Genomic DNA, 24,049 nt, shown 5'->3' with positions numbered 1-24,049 from the left:
CCAAGCCCTGAGGCGGGTGGTAGCCGAACGCCCGTGTGCTCGCCACAGAGCGAAAGCGTGCTCGTGAGGAGCCCGATTTTGCCACAGGGCTGGAAGCTGTCCCCTGAAGGGCCATCAGCCCCACACATGGGCCAGGACAGAGACCGGCCCTGACCATCGCCAGCCCCCCGAGAGGAGACAAAGGTTGGTCCCCATGACCTGCTCTTCCCCGGTGCTGGGGAGGCAGGCGGGAGAGGGTGAGGAATGAGGGGTATGTCTGGGGAATGCCCAGGAATACCAACCCCCCTTCCCTCTCGCAGCCTAGCTAGTGCTCCCGCTCCCGGAGGAGGATCACATTTCACCAGCTTATTGCAGCCATCTGGACTGTGTCCACTAATGAACTCCCGCACTCCATAAAAAGCAAATCTGTTAACAGCTCCCAGCTCCGTCTCCTCTCCCCCCTTTCCCTCCCTCCCCCTGCTCCTCCTTGCCAAGCACCCGGGCTCTGCTGTGCCGCGGAGAAAGGCCGCGGAAACCTGGCACTCTGCCGCTGCCATTGAAAACCGGCCCCGGAAGGGATGCCCGGCTCGTCCCCTGGTGCACAGCGGAGCACGGGTGGCTGTGGCAGGGTGCTGGGCCCTCCAGGGCGACCCACAGCCGTATTTCTCCAGCAGGAACAATGGTCAGACACGCAGAGCCTGGATGCGGCTGTGGACAAAAGCCCACCCCTGCGCGGCTGCGGAGAGGTGAACCAAGAAACCCCCATTTTTCGCATCCGTACCCCAAGACCGGGTACGCCCTGTGGTCCCGCACACATCCCCCAGGACGTACACAGGCAAGGGGGACGGAGACCGCTCCGTGCTTCAGGGCCGGCTCTCCTCCCCACGGCCCCTGAATGCGAGCGCTCATTTAACAAAGTGGGGGGAAAAAACCAGAGGAGGAATTGAATTTCTTTTCTCGTCCCCCTTGCAGAAGCCCCGCTGCCTGCCCGCAGCCTGAAACCGGAGCTGCCAGGGCCCCTCTGCCCGTCTGGGCTGAGGCACGCCAACCGATAAGGGCTCAGCCTCCCTCACCGCTGCAGGGTGCGGGATCGGCCCGCTCCGAACCCGTGCTACAGGTCTGATGCTGTAGGTTTCTAATGAGGTGGGCTCCTGCCTGTGCAAGCAGGCTGCGACCCGCAGCCCGTGTGAGGTCAGCGCAGCGGTGCAGAGGGGTCCCCAGACAGCTACAAACCCGGACACGCGTTTGCACAGGCACGTGCAAGCCCCATTCCCTGGGGCAGCCCAACATGCCTGAGCGGGGCTCTCTTTTTTTCGCTGGGAGGATGGGGGCTGCTCCCCTCCTTCAGGCAGATGAGGGGGCCGGGGGGCAGAGAGGGGCCGTGCTCCCAGAGCTGCCCTCTCCCCAGTCACCGCCTCACCCGGGCATCGCTGTCCCATCCCACGGCTGCCGACCGAGTCTCCAGCCGGGGCAGCCCCACTCAGGGCACCGTGTGAAGCCCAAGCCTTGGCCAGGACCAAGGAGGAGCGATGGGGAGCCAGAGATTGTCTGCACGGCATCTTCCTAGCAGCTGGCAAGGGGGCTACGCATTGTCCGAGGCAGCCCCCAAGCTCCACTGGCCCCAGCAAGTTTGTACCCCCGGCTGGGCTCCTGCCCTGTGGGTCCCAGACCCACAGACCGCACCTTCTTGGCTCGTTCCTACATCTCCTCTGCTACAGCCCATCGCTGTGAGCCTCTGCCAGATAGACGCGACCGCGTTCCCTCTACCGCACACCCACCCCCAGGAACCTCCCGTACCAAAACACAGCCTCAAGTCCCCTTCCCGCGACTCCTCTGCCGGGGCTGGCGCAACTCCCCGGCACTGAGGCACGTCTCAATTAATTCGGCATGCGAGGGAAAGGGCCGCCACTGCCTGCTCCTGCTCCTCACGGGCCGGTGGAGCTCCCAGCACCCCCATCACAGCCACCCGCGGGGGAGAGCGGGGGGAGCCCTGCAGCTGGGAGGGAGCTCATAGCAAGACTGTCCTTGCTCTGACCCCGGAGGGTGGGAAGGGGGAGACTGGGATGAGACATTCCAGCCCCTCGCTTCTAATTTAATAAAACAACAGAGAGAGAAGCGCAGGGAGGAGAGGGATTTAACCCCTGTGCAGCTGGGCTCCACTGGGCAAGCATGGGTGCTTCGTGTCGGCTCCTCTTTGGCCGGCAAAGACCCCAGCCAAAGCACCCTTGCTCTGGTCTCCTGCTGGCTCTGCTCCCGCCAGCCCCCCGATCCCCCCAGAAAGCCCCACTGCCAGCCCTCCCGCTGTCACCTGCAGGTCCGTCTTCATGAGAGAAGCCCCGGCCTCCACGATGTAGTGGCAGATAGTGCGCTGGCGTAAGGCTGCAGCCTGGTGCAAGCTGGTTTCACCACTGGGGAGGAGAAAGCGGGAGATGTGAGATGTCCCCCCCCGAAACGGGGACATGCAGCACGTGTGGGTGGCAGCGAGGGACAGCAATTCAGCTGCAGCAGAAGCTTGTGGTGGGTTGCACGCTTGTCCAAGCAGCCCTGGCAGAGGAGGGGGTGCTGCTCGGGCACGGTCAGTCCAGAGTGGACTGGGAACCGTGGCTGATAATTAGAGTGAGGGCGGCTGGTAAGTGCCCGGGCAACTGGTCAACTCGCAGAGGGTCTGGCCAATGGGTGACACAAGTCAGTCAGCGACTTACTTCTCCTCCTCAGTGGCATCGAGGATTTCTGAAGGGGCTGTGGAGAAAAAGAGTGCAGGGTGAGTGAGACCCGGCTGCGGGGCAGAGATGGACCCACCTACTCCCCAGTTGCACTCTGCATCTTTCCATAGGGGCTGCTATTTCCATGCTGCCTGCAAAAGTCCTGGCTCCAAAGCACTCAGGCCAGTAACGGCATCTGAGCCCAGCTGAGACCAGGGAAGAAGAGTTGTTGTGGACTCATTACGGAAAAATACCTAAATAAAAATAAAGCAGCCTGTATTTCAGTGGGAGCTGCCAGAAACAACAGGTCAGCTGCCCTGAAGGCAGAAGCAGGACACTGAGAAATGTTTCCCAGAGACATGCTGGTCCCTGCCAGGATGCAACAACAGCCACAGGGGCATGTGTACTGGAGACACATGCCAGGGAAAGCCCATATGCCAGCAAGAGGATGTAGCAAACCTGGAGGGAAGGGACCTAAGCCCAGGAGCACCCCGTCTAAGCAGAGGGTTGGGCTTTTTTGGCTGCCGGGCTCCTTTGCTAAGGATGGCACTCTGGCCCCAGCTCACCGTTCTCGATGATGTACTTGACGATGTCCTTGCTCCCCGATTTGACAGCATGGTGGAGGACGGTCTGGCCCGAGGAGTCTCGCACCATCAGGTCTCTTCCAGCCCGGTGCAGCTCTTGGAACTACGGGATTGCCAGATTGCTTGGGATGAGTTGCCTTTTCCAGCTCCAAGCCCCAAGCCCTGGCATCACATCCCCGGGGTGCCCGGCAGGTTGTGTGGATATTCAGGTCCTGGCGGGGAGCTTTATCCAGCTCAGCCATGCTGCCAAGTCCCTTCCCTCCGTGTCCCCCAGGAGAGGAATAAGGCTGCTTGCCAGGAGCCTGCCTGGTTTCCAGCCACTGCTCCTGGAGGAAGGCCCTCGACAGGAGCTGCTCCAGGGCAATCGGAGCGCGGCTGGCAGGGCTTCCCATAGCCCGAGGGGCACGCCAGCCAAGCAGGCTGCCGGGCCAGCACCCAGCGCCAGCCCTGGCTGCACATCGCAGCAGGCAGCGGGAGCGCCTACCTTGCTGAAGTTGCCGCTCTTGGCAGCTTCTATCAAAAGGTCATCTGCAAAGAAGGGAGATGGCTTGGGGTCAGCAAAGCCAAGCTGTAATGCCGTTTATCTAACTGGGGAGCCAAGGGTTGGGCACCAGAGGTTCAGTAGTCAGCTGGAGCTCCTCCAGGTGCTAACCCCTTGGTCAGACTGGTTTTACGTGGCTTCCCTACCTTCAGGCATGCGAGGGACAAGCCAGGGGAAGGAGGGAGACCCCACGTAGCTGGGGGCACAGCCAGACCTCAGCCCCAGGGAGGTGTGCATGCAGGAGGAGCGGTCTCTGCCCACGGGCAGGACAACTTGCGATGGAAGCGGGGAGCAAATCTCCTGGGTGTCAGCCAGCGGCCGAGACGCCTCTCACCCATGACTCACTCACACTTCCAGGCACTAGCCTCCGCTCAAGCTCCAGGAAACTCTTTCCATTTGCTCAGCTCGGCGAGGCCCCTGACCTTGTGCTCCCACCTCCCGAGCTCCCTGTTTGCCTGGCAGAAACAGCCCCCCAACCCAGCCCACAACGCTTGGCTCTGCAGGTGGGGGATTAACCCCTCGGCCATGCCATTTCCCACACGGCAGAGTCGGGAAGGCGCCTGGCTGGGCCTCTCCACAAATCACTGTCAGGTCTCTCCTGCCCACCTCTGGGGTCACCCGCCTGCGGGTGCTCTGCGCTCCCACCTAGCACGCAGACAGCAGGGCTCCTGCCTGCACGTCAAGGAAAGGACAGGCCAAAAAAAACCAAAAAACCATGGTGGGGATCCAAAGCAGCATGACCTGTAAGGGGGTGGGACAGGACTCACCTTTGTGCGGGAGGCAGCAGTCAGGCTCAGCGCTGGAAGGGAAGAAGAAAAGGTGTAATTAACCCTGCCAGTCCTGGCAGTAGATCACCCAAAAGGGTAGTGGGATGGCTGTGGAGAAGCCTGCCCATGGCACTCCTCCAGCAGGCAGGAGCAGAGGCAGGCCGAGGGACTTTGCTGCTCTTTGGCCATGCCATCTTCTTCCACGATCTGGGTTCTTCCCAAACCCAACTCCTATTTCTACTGCTGCTCCCAGCTCCATCGCCCACCTGTACCCATATGGCTGGCCTCAGTTGGACTGAAAGACACCCATGCCCTTTGCCCCACAGGTCAGGCGCCGGAGCTTGACCCCATGGCTGAGCCACCTGGTAGTGCCCCACTGCTTCCAGCAGCACTGGCACAGGAGCAGGGAAGAGAGGATGGCATCTCACCCCTTGGTCGAACTCAGCACCGAATTCCTGCTCGCTTCCAGGGAGCCCCCCTGTAATCTGGCCCGGGGACCAATGCTGTGAAGCCAACCTTGGCTCACCCATCACTGCCCATCCTTCTTGAGGTCCAGCACCCCCATGCCAGACCAACCTGGGGGCAGGAGAGGAGGGTGGAGAGATGGAAGAGGAGGGGAATGCAAAATGCTGCCCAGTGGGTGCGGCAGACAAGTCGACGAGGTCAGGCATGGCGGGAGAGGTGCCCACGGTCTGAGTGATCACCAGCTCTGGGTCCAGCACATAGAGCTCATCCTGAGAGATCTCTGTCACATAGTTGAGGTGCTCCTGAAAGACACAAGTCAGCTCTCCTCAGAAGCAAGACCTACTTCTGTATATCTCCATCCCCTCACATCCCATGCCTTGTAGCCCACCCACTTGCTCAGCAAGCGATGGTGGCTCGAAGAGTCCTGGGACCAGTGCCTGGGAAGCCTCTGCATCTCCTTATCCTTTTCAGGCTTCCCATCTCCTGTTAACTTAGCAGATGACCCATACATCTCACCTCCACGCCCCCCCCTCATTAAGACAATCCCAGTCAGTGGGTGCCTGGCCAACCTTGCTACGTTGCTATTCCTTACTCCCTCCGCTGCAGGGTCCTGCTCCAACCCAAGTCTCTGTGCTCCCACCCACGTTTCCTCCCTTTCTGCAGGAACCTGGAGGTGCTGAGCCTGGTCCTGGGCCAGGTCGGTCACACCACCCACCCCTCAGGGAATGTCACAGGGCAGGGCAGCGGTGTGAGACCTGCACCTCCCTGAGGCTCAGCTTGCCTGTCAGTCCGTGTGAACGCAGGACACCCAAGCACCTTCCCTGCAGATGCTGGGGGGGGATGACAGCAGAGGACAAGGCCACACTCACCTGTGCACGGTCTATCCTGTAGAACCGATCGGCCGTGGTTGCTGTAAGACAGGGACAGAGCGAGACAGGGTGATGAGGAAGATGGCCACTTTCCACCGCGGAGTGATAGTGAACTACCCAGCCACTTCATGGCTTGCACGGAGGGCACAGCAAAGTGAACAGCACCCACTGATCAGGAGCAGTGCCCTTCCCTTTGGGACCCTGCTATTCTCTTTACCCCAGAGGTAGCCCCTTGGGCCTGTAGACCACCGTGCCCTTGTGTAACATGCCTTTCCTTGCTATCTCCTCCTCAATGACTCCTGGCAGGGAGCCATAGGGAAGGCAAGAAACACACCTAGCTGATGCCATGGCCTTTCTGGGGGCTTTCGAGTGTTCCAGCCTTGCAGCTGCAACACAGCATTAGCCTGAGCAGATGAAGCTCAGGGCTGTGCAGCGCGCATCTCGGCACTCGCCTGTGCCAGGCGAGGAACTGCTCCGATTCAACATGATGCACCTCTCTCCAGAGCACTGAGAAACGGGGGCACTAAGCGGGGCTGGGAGAAGAGGGAGCTCAGCCTCCCACTGACTTGACTGAGTAACATCCCACAGACCACCACAAAGCCATGTCAGAGCTTGTGACTGCCAGGTAGAATGGAGCATTCCACCACCAGTTGTAGATCCAAGCCCCTCTCTGCTAGGACAGCAGGAGAGCTTCAAACCAGCCTCCAGCCTGTTGCTGGCAGCAGCCTGACTGAGTGCATCCCTCTGCTCATTCCTCTTCCTTAAGAGGAGAGATCCCCACAGCAAAAGAGGAGCTCCTTCAACAGCAATGGAGCAAGTGGCTGTGCTTGGGCCAGACCCATGCAGCCACCACCCCCAGGGGAGCAGAGAGGGGCTGGGGACTTATGGCATCACCAGGGGAGAGCAGGATAAGCAACAGCACCGCACCGGGATAACTGGGTTCTCACACAGGGTGGTACTTCCCCCGTGTCCCACCAGGCTGCTGGTGCCTGCCCAGGCGAGGCTGCTGCGGTGGGACCCTTGGGGACCTGGGGAATTCTCTCTGCAAACAGAGCGGGGACGGGCCGGAGCAGATGAGAGGAGTGAGAGAGGCCCGTTTATCCTGTCCTGGCTGGAGATTTACAGCCAGGGAGCTGCCGCTGAAGGCCTGTAATTCAGCCACTTGAATGAGCCTGCGCTGTCTTGAATGAGGCTCTGGCCTCTTTCCTGACACATTTTCCTCAGCCCAGAACCTGCTGCTGGGAGACTGGCAGGAGAGGGGAAAGCGGTCCTGGTACAACAGTTCTGGTAGTGACACCTGGGAGCAGCAGTGCCAGCAGCCCCACATGCCGGGCTGGAGCTCCGAAGGGAGAAGCTGCATCCTTTCTGCCCAGCGTGAGGCTTCCCAGGCCAACTTTGCAATGCCCGGCCACACTCTGCTGTGCTCTACACCCTGCTACTGGGAATTCAGGGAGATGACGTGCCACCAGCAGTCATTTCTCTCAGCCGGCTTCCAGGTACAGAGGGAAAGCTCTGGAGCCTCTTGGTCAGTGAAGGCAAAGGCAGAGGAGAAAGCTGCTTTCAGGCAGGGGAGAAGAAGCAGCTGGAGCGCAGCAAGGAGCTTGCTCCAATACCACTGGGATGCTCGTGGTGAGCCTTGCTCCCTGCAATGCTGGAGCAGGGGGGCCCCCTGCCTGCATGACACAGGAGAGCAACCTCAGCAGTCCCCCAGTGACAGGACATGAGATGCCAAGCGGCCTTCAGCCCTGGAGGCAGAAGACCAGCGGACGCCCCTCACTCCACTCGTGGTCAGCAGCCAGGGACACGGCCTGGGGCAAAGCACTGTTGCACTCGGATGCAAAGACCCCAACATCCATGAGTTCCAAGTCCCACGTGGCTCTCAGTAGCTTGTCACTAAGGGTCTTGTCCCCTCACCCCCCCAAACTCGGACACAGTCAGCACTCCCAGGGGAAGAAGATACTCACAGTCCAGGAAGCACCACTTGGGTGACAGCTTCTGGGATGACAGTGTCTTCGGTTTGGCTCCATCTCCCTCCTGCATAAAAAAAAGAGAGAGGATAAAGTCATGCCTCTTGGCCTCCCCATCTCTCCCCAGAGCATCCCTCCTGCTTTGGGAGGTCCCTGCAGACATGGAGGACCACAGGCGCTTGGATGGAAAGGGGAACTTGAACACAGGCACAGCACACAGCGACGGGGAGCAGCACGGGACAGACTGGAGCCAACGGACACCAGCTCACTGGAGAGAGAGGTGCCACAAAATGAGCCCACAAGACCAGCACGGCGCACGTGAGAGATGGGCCTGGGGGATGGAGCGATGCCATACACACCTGAAAGAGCAGACGCTCTAAAGCAGAGGGCTGTGGAAGGAAATCCTGCAGAAAGGCAAGATGTGCTGTTACAGCCTTTTGTCTGGGTGGCCTCCCAGTCCCTCTCTCATCCCATTGGCATTGCTTAATGTGCTGCCATACCCAGCTTTACATGCTGCCTGGCCAAGATCCCTGGTCCCTGCCCTCCTTTGATGCCAGAGCATAGTGGTTGCCCAAGGAGAGAGAATAGGTAAACCACGAGGTGACTGAGGAACACCAGCCTCAATGCACAGCCCTAGAGGTGCAGGAGGTTGCAGAGGCATCAGGCTACCAGGCTGATGCCGTAGGAAAGGAAAGCGTTACCCTCTGAGCCCAGGAGCTGCTAGACATGTGCCTGTCTGCATGTCCTCACCAGTGGCTGGGCACAAGGCGAGCAGGGGACAGACATGCAGAGCTGCCTGGCAGAACAAGGACCAGATGCCTGTGTGCCAGCCTGCACAAGCAGCTCTTGCAACTCAGCCCCGCAATTCAGCTCCGCAAGACGCTATGCACACGCTGGATGGGATTCCCTCAGGCCCAAGAGCCAGCTAACTGGGAACTGAGCAAGGTCCCTGCAGTCTTCTGGGAGAAAATCAGCCTGAGCAGTGCAGCACCAGGAGGCACACTGTGGGCTCAGAAGGCATTGCTCACCGGGAACAAGGGTTGCACAGCCTGCGTCCGGGTCGTGGACATGCGCTAGCACATTGGCAAGAACACAAAGGTTAGGACTTGCAAAAGAAAAGAGTTGGAGGGGGGACAACCCTTATCCAAGCACCTGGAGAGGGCGGAGCTGTGCCAGGAAACACGGGAGTCTGCAGAGGACTGAAGGAACACAGCACAGCAAACAAAGGGACAGAGGAAAGTCCTGCCCAAACACCCAGGGTGTGACAGGCCCCTATAGGATGTGTGCTGGCTTTTTCCACTGCCCCATAATTTTTCTGGGCCACCGACACTCTGGGCCTGGAGAACAAGGTCAGAAGAACAACGCTGAGAAAGAAGCTGCCAGAGAGCAGGGAGCAACAAGCCTCCAGCTTGGGATCCTGCCTCCACCATGTGGTGAAGGCAAACCATGACCTGCTACCAGAAGCAGGAGCGTGCGTGTTGGTGTGTGCGGGTCAAGGAGGCTTAGAAATCCCTTCCATGAGTCCCTCCATCCTTGACATCTAGCCACAACCACTTCCCATGCAGAGGCTCACCTCCTGCAGCCTCTCGATTTGAGTCCGGCACAACTCCAGGTCACTGTCTCCTGGAACCACGATGATCCCCAGTGGCACAGCTGCAGGACAGGACACAGCCACAACTCAGGGAGAAGCCCGTATCCCATCCCCGACACCTCACACAGCCTAGCTGAGAGCACTGCCAGACTCGGGGACTGCAGCTCCCACCCCGTGATCACTCAGCTGGTCACTCACAGGCTTCCTTGAGCTTTTCCTTGTCATAGTGCAGTGCCTCATAGTCACGCATGCTGATTCGGCTCACCCGGATCCGCAGCCGCTCAGGCACTGGCTGCTGGCTGCATGCAGGAGGAAAGAAAAAGGGAAAGGATCAGAAAGTGACAGCCCGCTTTCTCCTTATCCCACTCGCCCCTCCAAAACAGGCAAGAGCATATCTTGTGCACAGACTGGGGTGGGGAGCTTGGCACCAGCTGCTTCTCCAGCATCAGGCTCTGGCCATTCTTCTGTGACCTGATCCCTTCCCAGGTCCTCCTTGAGAGAGGATCGAAATGCCTCTGGGAGTGATGGATCAGTCCCATCCCTTCCCCCTCCACCCCTCCTGCCTTGGAGAGGAGGTGGCAGATTGATCTGAGGAACCTACTCATTGAGCAGAGGCATGGAGTTGCGCCGCTTGGTCTTCTGCACCATGTTGGCTTGGTTGCGCAAAGAGATGTGGATGCAGGAAGCCGCCAGCTTGCAGGGCTCTCCATCTACCTGCATGGGGATGGCCTTGGACGTGGTGAGAACCACCTGCCGGCACTGGCACAGCCGTTCCCCGTGGCCACCGACCTGCAAGGCAGCCTGTGAAAGGGTCCAGAGTGAGAGCAGAACACTGACTGGGGGGTGGGTGGGGGGAGCACCCGTTGGCAGCCAGATGTCGCAAGTGAACCAGGTTCTCAGGGTCTCAGGCCTGATCTCAGTGGGAAGAGATCCACAGAGACCAGGGCATGACAGCACCTCACCTAAACCTCAGAGAGCGGACCCTGTCACACAGACCAGCACCACAACTCCTCAGGAGAGCATCTGTGGAGCTGGTGGACTGGCTGACACCCGCTCAATGGGACCAGTTGCTCCCCTGGTTGCTAGCTCCAACTGGCAACAGCACCGACTCACCAGGGATGTCATGGTGAAGCCGATAACTTCAATGCAGCCATCATCATGGCGCTGTGGCTCGAAGTCGTGGTGCTCCCCAGGGTTGCCCCAGGGCATTGTGCCTGCACAGTACCTGTGAAGGGATGGCAAGCGATGCATGGACAGGCACCCTGAACCCGGGCAGGGATCTGTGGCATGGGGGTGAGGAGCCCAGCACGTATGGGCAGGTCCTGGGGCTGCTCACCTCGGGATGTTCAGAAAGACCAGGCACTGGGGCTTCAGGTCCTGGATCTTGGAGGTCAGGTCCATCCCATCGCACTGGAGACAACACAGGGGCGTTCAGCCTGCTGTAAGGGTAGCCTGGTCCACCCTACCCACTTAGGAGGAAATGGCCTCCCCGCTCTGCTCCCTACAGGGATTGTCCTCCAAGCCAGGGGTAGCTGATGCTCCCAGGAACAAATCCTCTCCCCAACTCTGAGATACTCAGCGTGCCAAGGGACCGCTCCTCACGCGTCCACAGCTCGCCCCCCTCCCTGGCCCAGAGCACCCCTGCACACTCACAACCAGCTTGACGTGCTTTGCCAAGTCTTTGGAGCTCCCAGTGAGGAAGTCAGAGAAGGCCGTCTGCCAAGGCAAGAGACAGTGTTAGTGCCCAGACGTTCACCGAAATGGGCAGTCAGGAAGCCTGCCACCAACCTTCAGACCTCAACTGCTGAAAGCAGCAAATCCCCTCCTTGTTTATGGGCAGAATTCCTTTCCTCTCCCCCTCCCAAAACTATCTGTTCCATTCCGCTTGCTATTTTGCCTACGAAAAACCTTGGAGCACCTTCAGTGACATGCCCTAGTATTCTGTTGACAGCCCAGTCCTGGGTTCACGGACGAGCTGGCAAGGCGGGTCTCCTCCAGTGAGAGACTCGCGTCACAAGAGACAAATTCAGTCTCAAGCTGTAATGATGTACCATAAAACAGAGCTGATGTGACCCCATCTAGAGATACCAGGAGAGACAGTATGGGCTCTGTTACACAGACCCTGGGGTCCCCCTTGGGTTTAACTGTAGAGAGAGAAGGGGAGACACAAACAGGAGAGATGTGAGATGGTACAGAGCAGCGCTTGGCCTTTAGTACTGCCCAAATACCGGTCACCCAGCCACCTGGGTAGGGAGGTATATTGAGGATGGGGGGGATGGACGAACAAAGACAACACTGAGACACAAAGTTCTAGAGGTGACACACGGGAGGGTGGCATAATTAGCCAGGGAGCTGTAACTGGCTGAAGGTATAAAATCAGACCAAAGTAGTGTGGGGACTCTATGGAAAGGTTTCCCGTTCCTCTGCAGGGGGGACAGCCTGCCTCCCCACAGCTCCGGGGAGGTCCTGCCTGGGTGACCGTCCATGAGCTGGAGAACAAGAACAATAGTGGCAGGAGATCAAGACAGCAACTGTACCGCAGGCCAGAGAGCAAGCTGTACCGCCAGCAGCGCTCGCAGCCAAAGAAGAGCTGCAACTCCCAGGGCTGCAGCCTTTCTCCAGAAACCCTCCAGCTTCGGAGGGGCTCAGCTTGGGCGCACGTGAAGGCCCGTGTAACTCAGATGAGTGAGTTTAGGGTGCGGGCAGGAGGCAGGGCCATGCCTGTGCTCCAGCTGAAGCTAAGGCTGCTATGAAGGCATGCCCAGATATCCTCTACACACTCACCCCAGCGTAGAACATTTTATTCCGAAACCGGCTGTTGAACTTCTCTGGGTTGGCCTCTAGGGAAAGGAGAAAAAAGTCCAGGTCATTGGCCTGCACATGGAAATACTTCACTTGCCAGATCTCCCCAGACACAGCTCTCCAGCCAGCCTTGGCCAGGAGGCAGCCCCCAGCTCTCTTTCCATGCAGACACCCCTCTTCTCTCTCTGCAAGCCTCCACTTGCTCCTCAGGTTTCACCTCCAGCCCTGTCCCTGGGGCAATTCTCTTGTTCACTTTCCTGAGGAACGTTTTATGGGCCCACCTCTGGGGCACCCCCTCACCAAAGACCCTGCCCGAGCCCTGCCACCCCGCTCGTACCTCGAGATTCGTGGAACTCCAGCGTCACCCGTGCGTCAAAGCCGAGGCTGAAGTAGTTATTAAAGACATCCAAGGGGAGCTGAAATGGAAAGCAGGAATAAGGATGAGGCTGCCAGCATGTGGCCATGGCAAAGACAAGGTCAGGCTATCGCAGAGCCGTGTATGGTGCTCACGAGGCTGAGGGAAGCCCACTTGCTTCCCCCCAGGAAAATACAGAGATCACCAGCCCGAGATGACGGATTGGCCCCTGGCTCCTAGGGGTAAGGGATGTGGCCCAAGGGGACACACTCTGCTCTCTGAGATACCTGCAACCACCCATGTTTCTGCTAAAGAAACAGTCTCAGAGGGGATTGGGCTTATACCTGTTGCAAGCTGTGGTTAAAAACCTCTGGTGGACATTTAGTTCTGATCTCTACACGCCTTGCCATGAGTGCTGTGGGTCAGAGCCACAAGAGAGGAGTGGAATTGGAGCAATGAGAGGGAAACACCAACCCAATGCTGTAGCCCCAGGTGCTGGGGCTGCCTGAGCCAGCGGGAGAAAGGAGAATGCAGACCCCCAGTGCAGGGAAGAAACACAGAGAGGAGGTGTCCCACCTTGTCAGCGGCCACCTCATCCTTTTCCTCAGGGTTCGCGTCAGGGTTTGGCTCCACATGGAGGTTCCAGCGATCGAGCTGCACAATGTTCCCATCTTCCACATGAGACAGGATCTTGGACAGAGGCTCATCCGTGTAACCCTGGTGAATAGCAGGACACAGTGAGTCTCCTACCTGCCTCCTGCAGAGATGCCCCAGAGACAGCGGGCATGACATCCCAGAAGGGATGGGAAGACATCCCAGAGGGAAAGATGTGGAGAAGATCGATTCTACTTGAATGCAGAACAAAGTGGGACTTTAAATTTAAAACAATACATCTTCCTCCTAAAAATCTCCCAAAGTTTGAAATAATGATTGCTTTTGTTAATGTCCTAATAGATTATAATTAATGCAGAATAATTCAAATGTCAGAACAGTAACATCCAAGTGGCATTTATTTGTTGGTCTGTATTTACGGAAAGTCAAAATACCCAGCCCATGCAAATCTCCAACCATGTGTCTGGAACTGGAGTCAAAGCGCTCGGCCCCCCTCTGTCAGCAGCAGACTCTTGTGCCCGTCACTTACCCCACCCCAGTTCAGCGTCCTGGCCAAGTCGTTCCCTGTCCCCAGAGGTAGGATGGCCACAGGAGGAGGTGGGTTGAGGCGTAACTGGTCCAGAATAGAGAGTATCCAGCCCACCTGCTCAAGCAAGAGAGCATAAAGAAACAGTTGGTTATTTCAGGGACCGGCAGGCAGGTGGAAGTGACCCGGCGCGCTGGTGATGGGAGAGGGGAAAAGACCGGGTCCCCTTAGCCACCACCGAGGCTATTCATAGTCTCTAATGCTCCATACCAGTAACCCCAGTAAGGACATTGGCCCCCAAAAGGGCTACAAATCCAGACATGCCACAGACTAGCACTCCCTGCAGCAGTGCATGAGGGGACCCACAGCATCAAGTGCCACCAGCGGTACCACGGACACTGTGCGCACATTTTGCCCCATTCTGGATTACAGCGAGGAGGGCTGCTGCTGGCACTGGGAAGGACTGGGACGAAAGGCACTGCAGGCACGAAGGGGCTGGGGTACTCACCGTGCCGTCTCCCCCGCACGCCAGGATCCGGAGGTTGTGGACCTTGCGGTACAGCTCCAGCCTGCAGGGAACAGGGAGGGTGAGGAGGGGAGGGAAGAGGCACTGAAGGTTTTAACGCAGGGGCTGCAGGGGTCCCTGCCCTCGCGGAGCCCTTGGTGTTCACAAAGCCACGTGTGTATCTCCCTCCCCACTGCCACAGCAGTTCACAGCAGTGGGCAAAGCGACAGTAACTTTGGCTTCACCAGCTCTTGCGGAGGAAGAGTGGGGTGTCCGCAGTCTGCGTACAATAGATAAAACCAAAATGCAGCAAGCAGACGAGACTCACGCAACATTAATTGAACATAATGAACTAGGCCTGGGAACCTCACCCCACAGCTGGTCTCTTCGCCACTAGCCTTAAGGTTAGACCAGCCCTCCAGCAGGGAGCACTGAATGACCACAAGGGTGGCCTCTCAAAGTATAAACTTGTTGGAGGTCTCTGCACAAGGGAGCTATGGAGCATCAGGACTCTGCCAGCCATGGGAAGAGCTCTGGGGAGGACTCTCTGGGGCAGAGAAGGGTGCTGCCCCCATCAGTACTCACGCCTCCTTGGGTCCACCCTGGCTGAGGTCGAAAACTTGCCGTGGGTTGAGATACCACATGAAGGATTGGATGATCTTGGCTCCCTAAGAGGAGAAGAAAGACTTCAGGTAACAGGGAGTTCCCAACAGACAGCAGAAAAAGGCGTCTGGTCCAGGGGACAGGCCAAGACAACACTGTTCTGGGGGGACTGAGGCAAAGCCTGGCCTAGGTGGGAATTGTTGGGCAGCAAACTGGCATTGCAGGGGTTGCCTTGCCTCTTCTGCAGGTGAGACATCACCAAAACTGTGATGAGACCTCAGCAGCCAAATGGCAATGCCCTCACAGAGCCGCCTTCCCAGGCAGATGTAGGACAAGGCCATACCTGATTCCCACCGCTCTTGGGGTTCACAAACACCAGCAAGGGCTTCATGAGAGGAGCTGGCATGGGCTTGATGACAAAGGGTTTCCACCTCCCTTCCTGCAAGAGACACCAAAGGTCCTTCAATAAACCTGGGGAAACGCAAACTCCCACCTCCAGCTGAGCCCTAACATCACGCAGGTCAGGAGTGGGAAGAAGAGAACATCCCAGCCACCCCGTAAGCCTTATAGCTGGGACTTGCCCTGCCAGCAGGCACCCTCCCTCCACCTCACCCTCCTTAACCTCAGTGCGGACCCAGTAAAGCCCCCTTGTTTCCCAGTCCTGCTCCTCACTGCCCAGTCCCTCCGCTCTTCCAAGACAAGGTCACCCCCTGTCCCCTCTTCTCTTACCTCGGCTCCCTTTTTGCTGGATTTCCGCTTGAACGATGTCCTCTTCTTCTTCTTACTAGATTTCAGTGGATTCTAGAGAGAAAAGAAACAAACCCAAAAACTTTGTGAGGAGCTGCTGGGCAAGCAGGAGTCATAAAAAAGCCACAAGAACTGAGGTGACTTACCTGGGGCCGTCGGACCCGCAGAATCCAGGTGGGAGGAACGACGACAGCAGCATGGGCCCCCAGCGAGCAGGGCTCTTCGATGTGTTGCAGCATGAAACATGACACTTTGCTGTGATACTGGGGAAGGAGAAGACAGAGAGAAAACTCAGCCGCTCAGTTTGCCGGGGACAGCCACATTCTCCTCCTCCCAGCTCCCCCATGCCAGCGCAGGGAGTGCTGGAGGAAACCATGCAGGAATTTTGTGATGGGAAGGCAATGAGGAGAAAGTTTCTTGTAGGAGCTTGCAGCTACCACAGTACAGCCTCTCCCAGTAAGTGGAGCTGTTAAGGGCAGGCTGCAGAGAAGCAGCCTGGGGAGTCCCAGCAGAAAGCAGAGGTCATTAGGTGCAGAACAGGCTGGTAAGACATTCAATGGGGGCTTTCCTCACCGCTTGCTTGCACCAGGAACAGCTGATGGCTACAATCTCTTTACTGTGGAAGGCAAACTTCTGCTGGAAACCCTGTGGAGGGAAGGACAAGAGGCTTAGGGAATTCCCTCACAGCTTTCTACCATCAAAGAGGACTTCCCCACCACTAAGAGAGACGTTAACAAAGAGAGTGTGCCTGCAGCTGGAGCCCTCTGGATCCCTGCCAGATAGCCCCAACCACCACTACGGCACCAGGGAGGCCACTGTGCTCTGCAGGGGTGTCCCTATTGCTCAAGGAAAGCATGTCAGGAAGACAGTCCCCTCCAGGATTGATTGGGCCCAGCGGGAAAACAACTCTACGTGGGAAGCACTTATGTAGTGCTTCACTGCGCAAAACAGGACACGCATCTTGGTTTTGCTGTAGGCTGCTGCCGCCAAACAGGAATGGTGGGATGTCCCTGGTCCTCAGCCTTGTTCTTGTCTCTGGTTTGACCTTAGCTTTCCTTCAGGCTGAGAAAAAAACCCATGATGTCCTCTCACCTTGCCACACTGCCGACATTTCCCTTCCTGCCGCCTCCGGTGTACCCAGTGATGCCGGACAACGATGGGCTAAAGGGAAAAAAAGAAAAAAAAAAGGGGAATGAAAGGCCCAGTGTGTGAGGGAATGCAGGAACAGGCAGGAGGAATGGACCCAGGCCAGCCCGGACCTCTGCTCTTGCAGCAAGCCCACTGCTCACATGCACCAGCCCCAACCCTCTGGGAGAAGGCAAAGCCAAACAATCAGGGGGCAAGAGGCCAAATTAAGGTGCTCAGAGAAGGAATTAAAACCAGAAAAAACAGGAAGGAGGGGAGGGAAACTGAAGAATGAGAATCACACAAAGCAAAACCAACAGCAAGTGGGCAAGGAGTACCGTGGAGCGCTACTTTGGTCATAAATCACATCTCCATCCTCTAACGTCTCTGCCGAGATGCCCCCAGTGCCAGGTGAAAAATGTGCTGGTGGCAGGTGTGAAAATCCCCAGGAAGACAAAGTTTGTGCCCACAGCAAGAAGATAAGATGGAAGTACTTGCAGCTAAGCAGCGAACTGCCTAGCTCCACATTCCTCGAGGAGAGCAGCAGCCCCAAAGCCCCCCAACACCCACTTCACCCTGCTCTTCAAGTCCTGCTAGCCTGCCTCACTCCCGCGGGGAAGGGAGCAAGGCTGCTCGCAGGCACCTTCTCCCTGCCTGCAGGCTCACGGTGGGTGAGGGCTGGGACTTGCAGGAGCGATTGTGAGAAGGTCAGAAGTTTTGTAATGAAGTACCACATTTCCTAAATCCCACCCTCCTCTTCCAGCCCTCTTCCAGCAGCATTGCAAGGAGGGCAGCAAAGAGAGAAGAGGGAGTGCAAGTTCACAGCCCAGCACGGTAAGGCCCAAGACCCTGCTCTTAACAGCTTTTGGGATCATGATGATGATAGAGGCAGAAACCAGCAGGAGATATGGGTCAGCTCCGGTATCGCCAGCTCTGAGTGCAGCATACGGGAGAGGACGTCCTGTTGGCTTTAGCAGATACTAATCCAGTAGGAGGACAAGTGGGGCTATGCCCTGATCTCAGCTCTGGGTCCCAGCAGGCACATCTAAGGAAAGGGCTGTCCCTGAAGGGGATCCCTGACAGCACAAAGGCCAGAAGAGCACCTTTCTAGGGAAACAGGAGGGAAGAGCCCTTCAAGGAACTGAGGAGTATTAGAAAGGCAGGATGGAGAAGCAGGGTTTGTGAGAAAAAGGAGGAACACCAGGAAAGGGGAGGGAGAGAAAATTTGTAGAGGTTGGAGAGGAGGAAAATAGAGACAGAAGACTGAGCAGAGGCAGAGAGTTGTCAGCAGAGCCCAAAAAGCAAGTGAAGGACAAGTAAGGGAGCTGGGCTAAGAGTGATACGGGAAGGAGGCACGGCAGGAGAAGCAAAGGAAGAAAGAAAGGTTTAAAGTGATGCTGAAAGCTTCACCTTACCAGGTCACACTGACATTTCTGAGCAGGCAGCCCTGTGTTTGAGTACCTTTCCCCCACTGCGTCTGCTGTGCCAGCACAAACACGGTGTGGGAGCAGCAGCTGTGTTACCAAAATGGCCCATGACTGAGTCATCCACACCCACTCCAGAGTACTGCATGGGCTACACAGACTCCACAGGCTGGAGGGCGAAGCATGAAGGCTGACGGGTCTTTCCACCAGCACAGCTCAGCAGACAGGTGCCAGGCCACTGCTTACACCCAGTACATTAAAACATGGGCTAGAGGGGTCCAACAGCACCACTGCGGGCATCTTCTACTGCTACCTGGAGTACTTGTCACCCAGGTCAGGGCTGAGTGATAAAGCCAGAAGTGAGCCCGTACTGCTTCCTTCTAAACTGTAGGAGACTTGGGGACCTGCTGTTTGCCACAGCCTCCTCTATGTGCTTGGGGACGAGCACAAGGGGAAAAAAAACTCTCCCAGAAAACACTGTTCACATGTTCCCCCCATACGGACGCAGGAGCTTTAGAACATGCAAACCACCAGATGCTCTGCATTTGCTGCCTGTGAACTCCTCGATCCTCACTCCTCACACCCAGCCTGTGCTGCTGCCTTGCAAAGAAACATCCCTTTTACTGTGCCACCCCCTCGGAGCCAGGAGGCAGCACGATTCCTGCACTCTGACGAGCAATGCGCTGGCAGCATCTGACATCTTTGCCACCAAACTGGAAAGCGGGGGGCAGATGTGGGCAGCTTCTGGGGCACATCTCTCACCTCTCGTACGTTCCGGGATCCTGACTCCCTGAAGGAAGGTTTGCAGCGGAAATTTATCTGTAGATTGAACACATGTGAGAGGAATCAGTAAAACCATCATACCCAAAAGAAACCTACCGGAGCTTACTTTACTACAGTAGGCCTAGAGCCTCTGGAGATGTTCAGTGCTTGCTGCAAAACCCCTCATGTATCTCTGTTACTAAAGAAAATGAGGCCTGGGGTCCCAATCATGTCACCAGAGGCTCCTTTTGGTATTGTTTCCTCAGAAGACCCCTCTTCGCAATGACACATTGCGGTTCCCCAATCTTCTTGTGTTTCACTACCCAAGAGGAAGGGCTGCCCAGGAAAAGGCTGTTACAGCTTTGCAAGCCGCAGAGAGGGCTCAACAGGCTCTACTCACTTTCTCCAGCTGTTCGATGCAGGGTGTATGCACTACGATCTTGCAGGCTGCACACTTACGCCTGGAGAGAGGTTTTTGCTGGAGGATGAGAAAAGGGGAGGAAAAACATGCGTGTGAATAGCAGCGTTCAGAGGCCGGCAAGCTCAGCCTCCCATCACACCCCCTTCATATATATCAGGGTGCAGCAAAGTTAGAACCAAGGCTCCTTGCAGGTGAAGGGATCTAAGCAAGTGCGTAGAGCAGATGCTCTCAAGTCTGGGACAGAGCAAGGAGGTGCTCTCCCGCTGTCCTGTCCAGCAGTCCTTGGCCTCTCCTGACACTGCCTGAAAGCACCATGGAAGCTGGTCTGGGAGGCACCTGCAGGGCTCCCACCGTAAGCCCCTTGCGCAGGCACAGGATGGCATCAGTGCTCCATGTCCTGCACCACAAGCAGGACTCAGCCTGCAAGCCGGGAGGGAGGACTGCAGCAACCCCGTAACATCAGTGCTGCCCGCAGGGTCAGGAGGCAGCAGGCCTGGGTCTCCAGCGCTCACTTTTCTCCTCTATTGAAAGGTCTTGGATTCAGATTGTCCCTCTAAGGGTGTGGGAGCCCAACAGCCTCTCCCTGGAATATCATCATACCACCTCCAGGCAAGTGGCAGCTCTGTGTGAGGTTTCCACCGCAAACTGAGCACCAGCGCTGGCAGAAACTGGGGACGCAGCCCTCCAGCATTCAGAGATAGGAGGGACACGTTCCCCACCTTGGCAGCCCCCCGGACCCCCGCATGTCCCCCAGCAGCAGCAGCGTGACCGTCACGGTCTCCCGGACCTGCAGCCCTTGCCAGGGAGGCGGGGGACCCCAGGTGACTCACCAGCAGCTTTGCCATACAGTTCTGCTCTCCAACATAGCAGAAGTCCCCAGAGACATTGGTCTCAAACCAGATGTGCTCCCCATAGACCGCAGTCTCCTGAAAGGCACAAGACAACACGTTTCTCTGAGAGCACCCCCAGATGGGCATCCGAGCCCCTAAAATGCTTTGTGCGAGGGACAAGATACTGGACAATGGTGGCGGGGTGAGATGTTGAAGCTAGGTGTAGGCCAGGAGACAAGATGCACAGAACAACCACGGCCAACATCTGGACGGAGGAAACCTCATGAAGCTGCTGCTGTGGCCCACCTGTTGGAAATGAGAGGGCCCCAGGAAACCACCTCCAAGACCTACAGCCCAGTTGCGGCGTCCTGCACAGGGAAGCTGCTCCCATCACCCCCTGAGAGGAGGCATCGGGGCAAATTCAGTGCAGGGGACTCTCCTGAAACAGCTTCTGTTCTACGACCCCAGGGTGCAGCTTAATACCTGCCAGGCTTTGCCTGCGAAGGAGCAGGGGCACGCTCCTGTTGCTTGGCCCCAGCCACCAGAAGACCTCGGCTGCCAGGAGCAGAAGAGCTGGCAGTGGAATAGCTATGCCATCCTCCCAGGAACCACCTGTGCCTGCACAGCCTCTCCTTGCAGCATCAAGGGGTGCTGCCAGCAGCACAGACGCTGGCACCAGCTGGTAGCAACGGCGGATGCCATAAATGTGTCAAAGCCGAAGTCACCTGGGAAGCCTCAGCCCGGGAAGAGCCTGCTGCTTCTTGGCCGAGAGCCGATTCCACGCAACGCCCAGCAAAGCGTGCTACAACTTACGCTCCAGTCCACAGTGCTGCGTATCTGTCGCTCAGAGTCACTCCTCAGGGCTAGCGCAGGGTTTGGCTGGGCTACCATGTGCTGGAGGCTGGACTTGGCAATAGCTTTCCTGGAAGACACAAGAGGGCTGGCTATTAGATCAGGGGAGGAGGAATATGTGCAAAGCACAACCTGCTTCTAGGATGGACGGTGAGGCTGGAGCAGAAAAGCATCCTCAGGACCAAGTGGCTGGAAATGAGGTGAATCTCCAGCACCGCTGGCCGAGGAGGCCACTCCTGTGAGGCAGCCCCATGGGACGAAGAGCTGATGAGCTGATGGCCACTGAGCTGATGGCTCAGCTAAAGACACCCTGCGCTCAGCAAAAGGCACAGCCTGCTGGGTCAAAGACCTTGGGGATGACAGGTCCATTGCAAAACAGCCAGGGATGCTCCACCGAGCTGTGGTGGTGGGGCTGCCTTTGCAGGGACAACCCAGAGCCCTTGCCCCACAGGCTCCCCGCAGCTTTCCCGTACCAAGGCACCTTAGAACCTGGGTTTTTTTCGGGGACCAGCACAACCGGTTGGAAAAAAAGCAGGTGTTTGTTCGGGGCTAGTGCGCTTCTCCCAGATGTGCTAGGGTGGAGGAAAGGAGCAGCAGAACCAGCCAGCTGGATAAAGTGTGCATCTCCAGCCCACAACCAGACCTGCTGCCTCCCTCCAAGCCCCAGGCTGGCAGGAGGGGATGCCCGCAAGCCCCAGGGGCCGCACTGAGAGCATCAGAGGCCGTGCCGGCCCGAGCGGGAGATGCTCAAGAGACACAAGCAGCGCTGCGAGACACCGACGGCAGCCACGGCCAACGGCGCCGAGCCCCTTCCCTCCTTCCCTGCTGAGCCTGGGTCTGCACCCAGCCTCCCCTCCCTGAGGCATCTCCCGCTTGCACGCCACCGCCATACATACAGCAGCCGGGGGCTCCAGCCATCCGGGGCGGCGTGGCGGGCAGGCTCCGGTCCCAAGCACTCGGGGAGGGTGGCAGAGGGGCAGCCGGCTCCGGCCGCCCCTGCGCAGTGCTGGGCCAGTAGCCGCAGGTGGCTGGAGGAGAGCAGCCCGGGCCGGAGGGCATCGCTGGAGCGACGTCGCTGGCTGAGGCGACGGTAGCGACCTGGCAAGCCGTAGGTGGCCCGGCCGTACATGAACTCGGTGGGCAGGCGGTGGGAGAAGGCGCGCCGCAGGCAGCGGGGACCCCGCGACAGCAGCCCAGCCTGGAGCGGCTGCAGCCGGGGTAGCATGGCCAGCCACCTCTCCTCAGCCCACCGCTCACGCCGGCCTCGCTTGACTCCCGCCAACGCGCCAACGCCGCCATCCTCCGGAGACTCGGATCCGGAGCTGTCGGTGCGGGGCGCCCCGTCCCCCTCCTCTCCGGTGGGGATGAGGCTGGCCAGGAGGATGGAGGGACCCACCAGCTGGGCGTCGATGGCTCGTGCCCGGCCCCCGCGTTTCGTCTGCACGGCGAACCTGGGGCTGAGGCAGGGTGGCGTGGTGCTGGAACGGCGGCGGGGGCCGGGGCGCTGGGGCTGACCCAGGCAGGAGAAGGCCGGCAGCGGGGAGCCCGAGCCGCGCCGGCGTTGGGCCAGCAAGGCGGAGGGCAGCCCTGCCTGGGAGCGTCGCCTGGCCTTGCCCGTGGGCACGGCCACCGCGCTGGCACGCCGCGGCCCCTTCCTCCCAAAGTGCCGCCTAAAAAAGGTTTCCATCGCACCCGGATGGTGGCTGTTAACACAGAGACCGGGAGTTAAATAGGGTCCCCCGCGAGTCCCCCGGGTTGGGCTGCGAAGGGTCAGGGCAGGGGGATGGTGGGGGACAGAGGGTAGGAGCAGGGACGGGGGGGGACGTGGCGATGCCACCCAGGGCACACGGCAGGGCTGGGACCCACTTGCTAGGTAGACGCAGCACTGGGGCTCCCGCTGCCCACAGCTCCCCAGTTCCCCGAGTTTTGTGGCTCAGCCCAGGGTGCTGCGATGGCAGGGCAGGTGTCACCGCCTGGCCAGGACCCTCTGCCTCGCCTGCTCACCGCTGTGGGATCGGCAGAGCCCCTGCATCCCGAGGTGCCGATCAGCCCTGGCGATTACCCCCACCGCTCTCCTGGTGCTGGTCCACCTGGTTTCCCCATGGGAACCACTCTAGCTAAGCAGCAGCCCCACCAATTTGCAGCAAATTGAAACTAAGCTGTTGCAAATCCTAAAGAAGAAAACCAACCGGGCAAGTAAGAGCAGGGCAGGGAGATTTGGTAGAAGCTGGCTGGGAGAGCTGGAGGCTAGGAGAGCTGGAATAGTGCAGAGGAGAGCTAGGAAAATCATGCCCTCTGTCCTGGGCAAAACTTCCCCCTCCTGGTGGAAAGAGCTTTACCGGGGCTCCCAAGCTTTCCCGGCCCAGCCCTCAAAGCTTGACAGGCTGCCTGGACACTGCAGCAGCCTGTGGAAAGCCCCAGGCCACAGGTGGAAGGTGCTGCAGCAGTTTCAGCACTGGCGGCACAGCATGCAAAGGCTGGAGTGGAAGGGGCTGAATCTGTCTAGCTCCAGTGCTCCTCTCCTCCAGAGCTAGTGCTTCGCTTCCCACCCTCCAGTCACTGTCTCTCTTCAGCTGCTACATACAGAGGATTTATTCGAGGGCAACTGAAAAAAACCCCACCAAGATCCACAGTTTGGTGGAAGCAAACTTCTGGCTCTTCAATTGCTCCCAAGGTGGGGGACTCGGGATCATGGCAGCCTGCAGGCACACACAAGCCACCACCGTCACTCTCAACAATTTCCATGCTCCTCCATGTAGGAGGCAGCTCCTCTACCCATCATGACGGTACGGGCATGCCGCTCACCACTGCACTAAGACCGGCATCTGCTCCACTTGTTTCTACTTTCCTCCCTTCTCATGCTCTTTTATGCACTCGCTTGCAGGTCAGCAATACCAGAGGACCTTCAGGAGAACACCCTGGCTCAAACATCCACTGACGCAAGGTCCACACAAACAGGCAAATTTGTCATAAGCTTCCCTTTTTGTTTGGGAAACGCAGGTAAGATGGGACATACGTGT

General features: G+C 58.2%; 1 protein-coding gene across 1 annotated transcript in view; it reads right to left on the bottom strand.

Moving 5' to 3' along the window:
* Positions 1-24,049, bottom strand: part of DGKZ (diacylglycerol kinase, zeta) — a 46,241-nt gene that overhangs the window by 2,236 nt on the left and 19,956 nt on the right. Inside the window, exons 2-30 of the mRNA XM_010580104.1 lie at positions 20,991-21,099; positions 20,178-20,273; positions 19,327-19,404; positions 18,927-18,983; positions 16,708-16,776; positions 16,189-16,260; positions 15,762-15,878; positions 15,598-15,669; positions 15,212-15,307; positions 14,851-14,933; positions 14,269-14,329; positions 13,764-13,877; positions 13,199-13,339; positions 12,605-12,683; positions 12,250-12,305; positions 11,119-11,181; positions 10,802-10,875; positions 10,579-10,690; positions 10,067-10,266; positions 9,664-9,764; positions 9,448-9,527; positions 7,872-7,941; positions 5,908-5,948; positions 5,150-5,340; positions 4,574-4,605; positions 3,750-3,793; positions 3,248-3,368; positions 2,682-2,718; positions 2,288-2,387 (exon numbers count right to left, since the gene is read on the bottom strand). Of these exons, the coding sequence (XP_010578406.1) occupies positions 2,288-2,387; positions 2,682-2,718; positions 3,248-3,368; positions 3,750-3,793; positions 4,574-4,605; positions 5,150-5,340; positions 5,908-5,948; positions 7,872-7,941; positions 9,448-9,527; positions 9,664-9,764; positions 10,067-10,266; positions 10,579-10,690; positions 10,802-10,875; positions 11,119-11,181; positions 12,250-12,305; positions 12,605-12,683; positions 13,199-13,339; positions 13,764-13,877; positions 14,269-14,329; positions 14,851-14,933; positions 15,212-15,307; positions 15,598-15,669; positions 15,762-15,878; positions 16,189-16,260; positions 16,708-16,776; positions 18,927-18,983; positions 19,327-19,404; positions 20,178-20,273; positions 20,991-21,099 (2,566 nt within the window). The remainder of the gene's footprint in view (positions 1-2,287; positions 2,388-2,681; positions 2,719-3,247; positions 3,369-3,749; positions 3,794-4,573; positions 4,606-5,149; positions 5,341-5,907; positions 5,949-7,871; positions 7,942-9,447; positions 9,528-9,663; positions 9,765-10,066; positions 10,267-10,578; positions 10,691-10,801; positions 10,876-11,118; positions 11,182-12,249; positions 12,306-12,604; positions 12,684-13,198; positions 13,340-13,763; positions 13,878-14,268; positions 14,330-14,850; positions 14,934-15,211; positions 15,308-15,597; positions 15,670-15,761; positions 15,879-16,188; positions 16,261-16,707; positions 16,777-18,926; positions 18,984-19,326; positions 19,405-20,177; positions 20,274-20,990; positions 21,100-24,049) is intronic.

This window comes from Haliaeetus leucocephalus, unplaced genomic scaffold, assembly GCF_000737465.1.
Source record: "Haliaeetus leucocephalus isolate CR32 unplaced genomic scaffold, Haliaeetus_leucocephalus-4.0 Scaffold696, whole genome shotgun sequence".
In the NCBI taxonomy this organism is placed as follows: domain Eukaryota; kingdom Metazoa; phylum Chordata; class Aves; order Accipitriformes; family Accipitridae; genus Haliaeetus; species Haliaeetus leucocephalus.
This window is presented reverse-complemented; position numbering and strand designations above follow the sequence as displayed.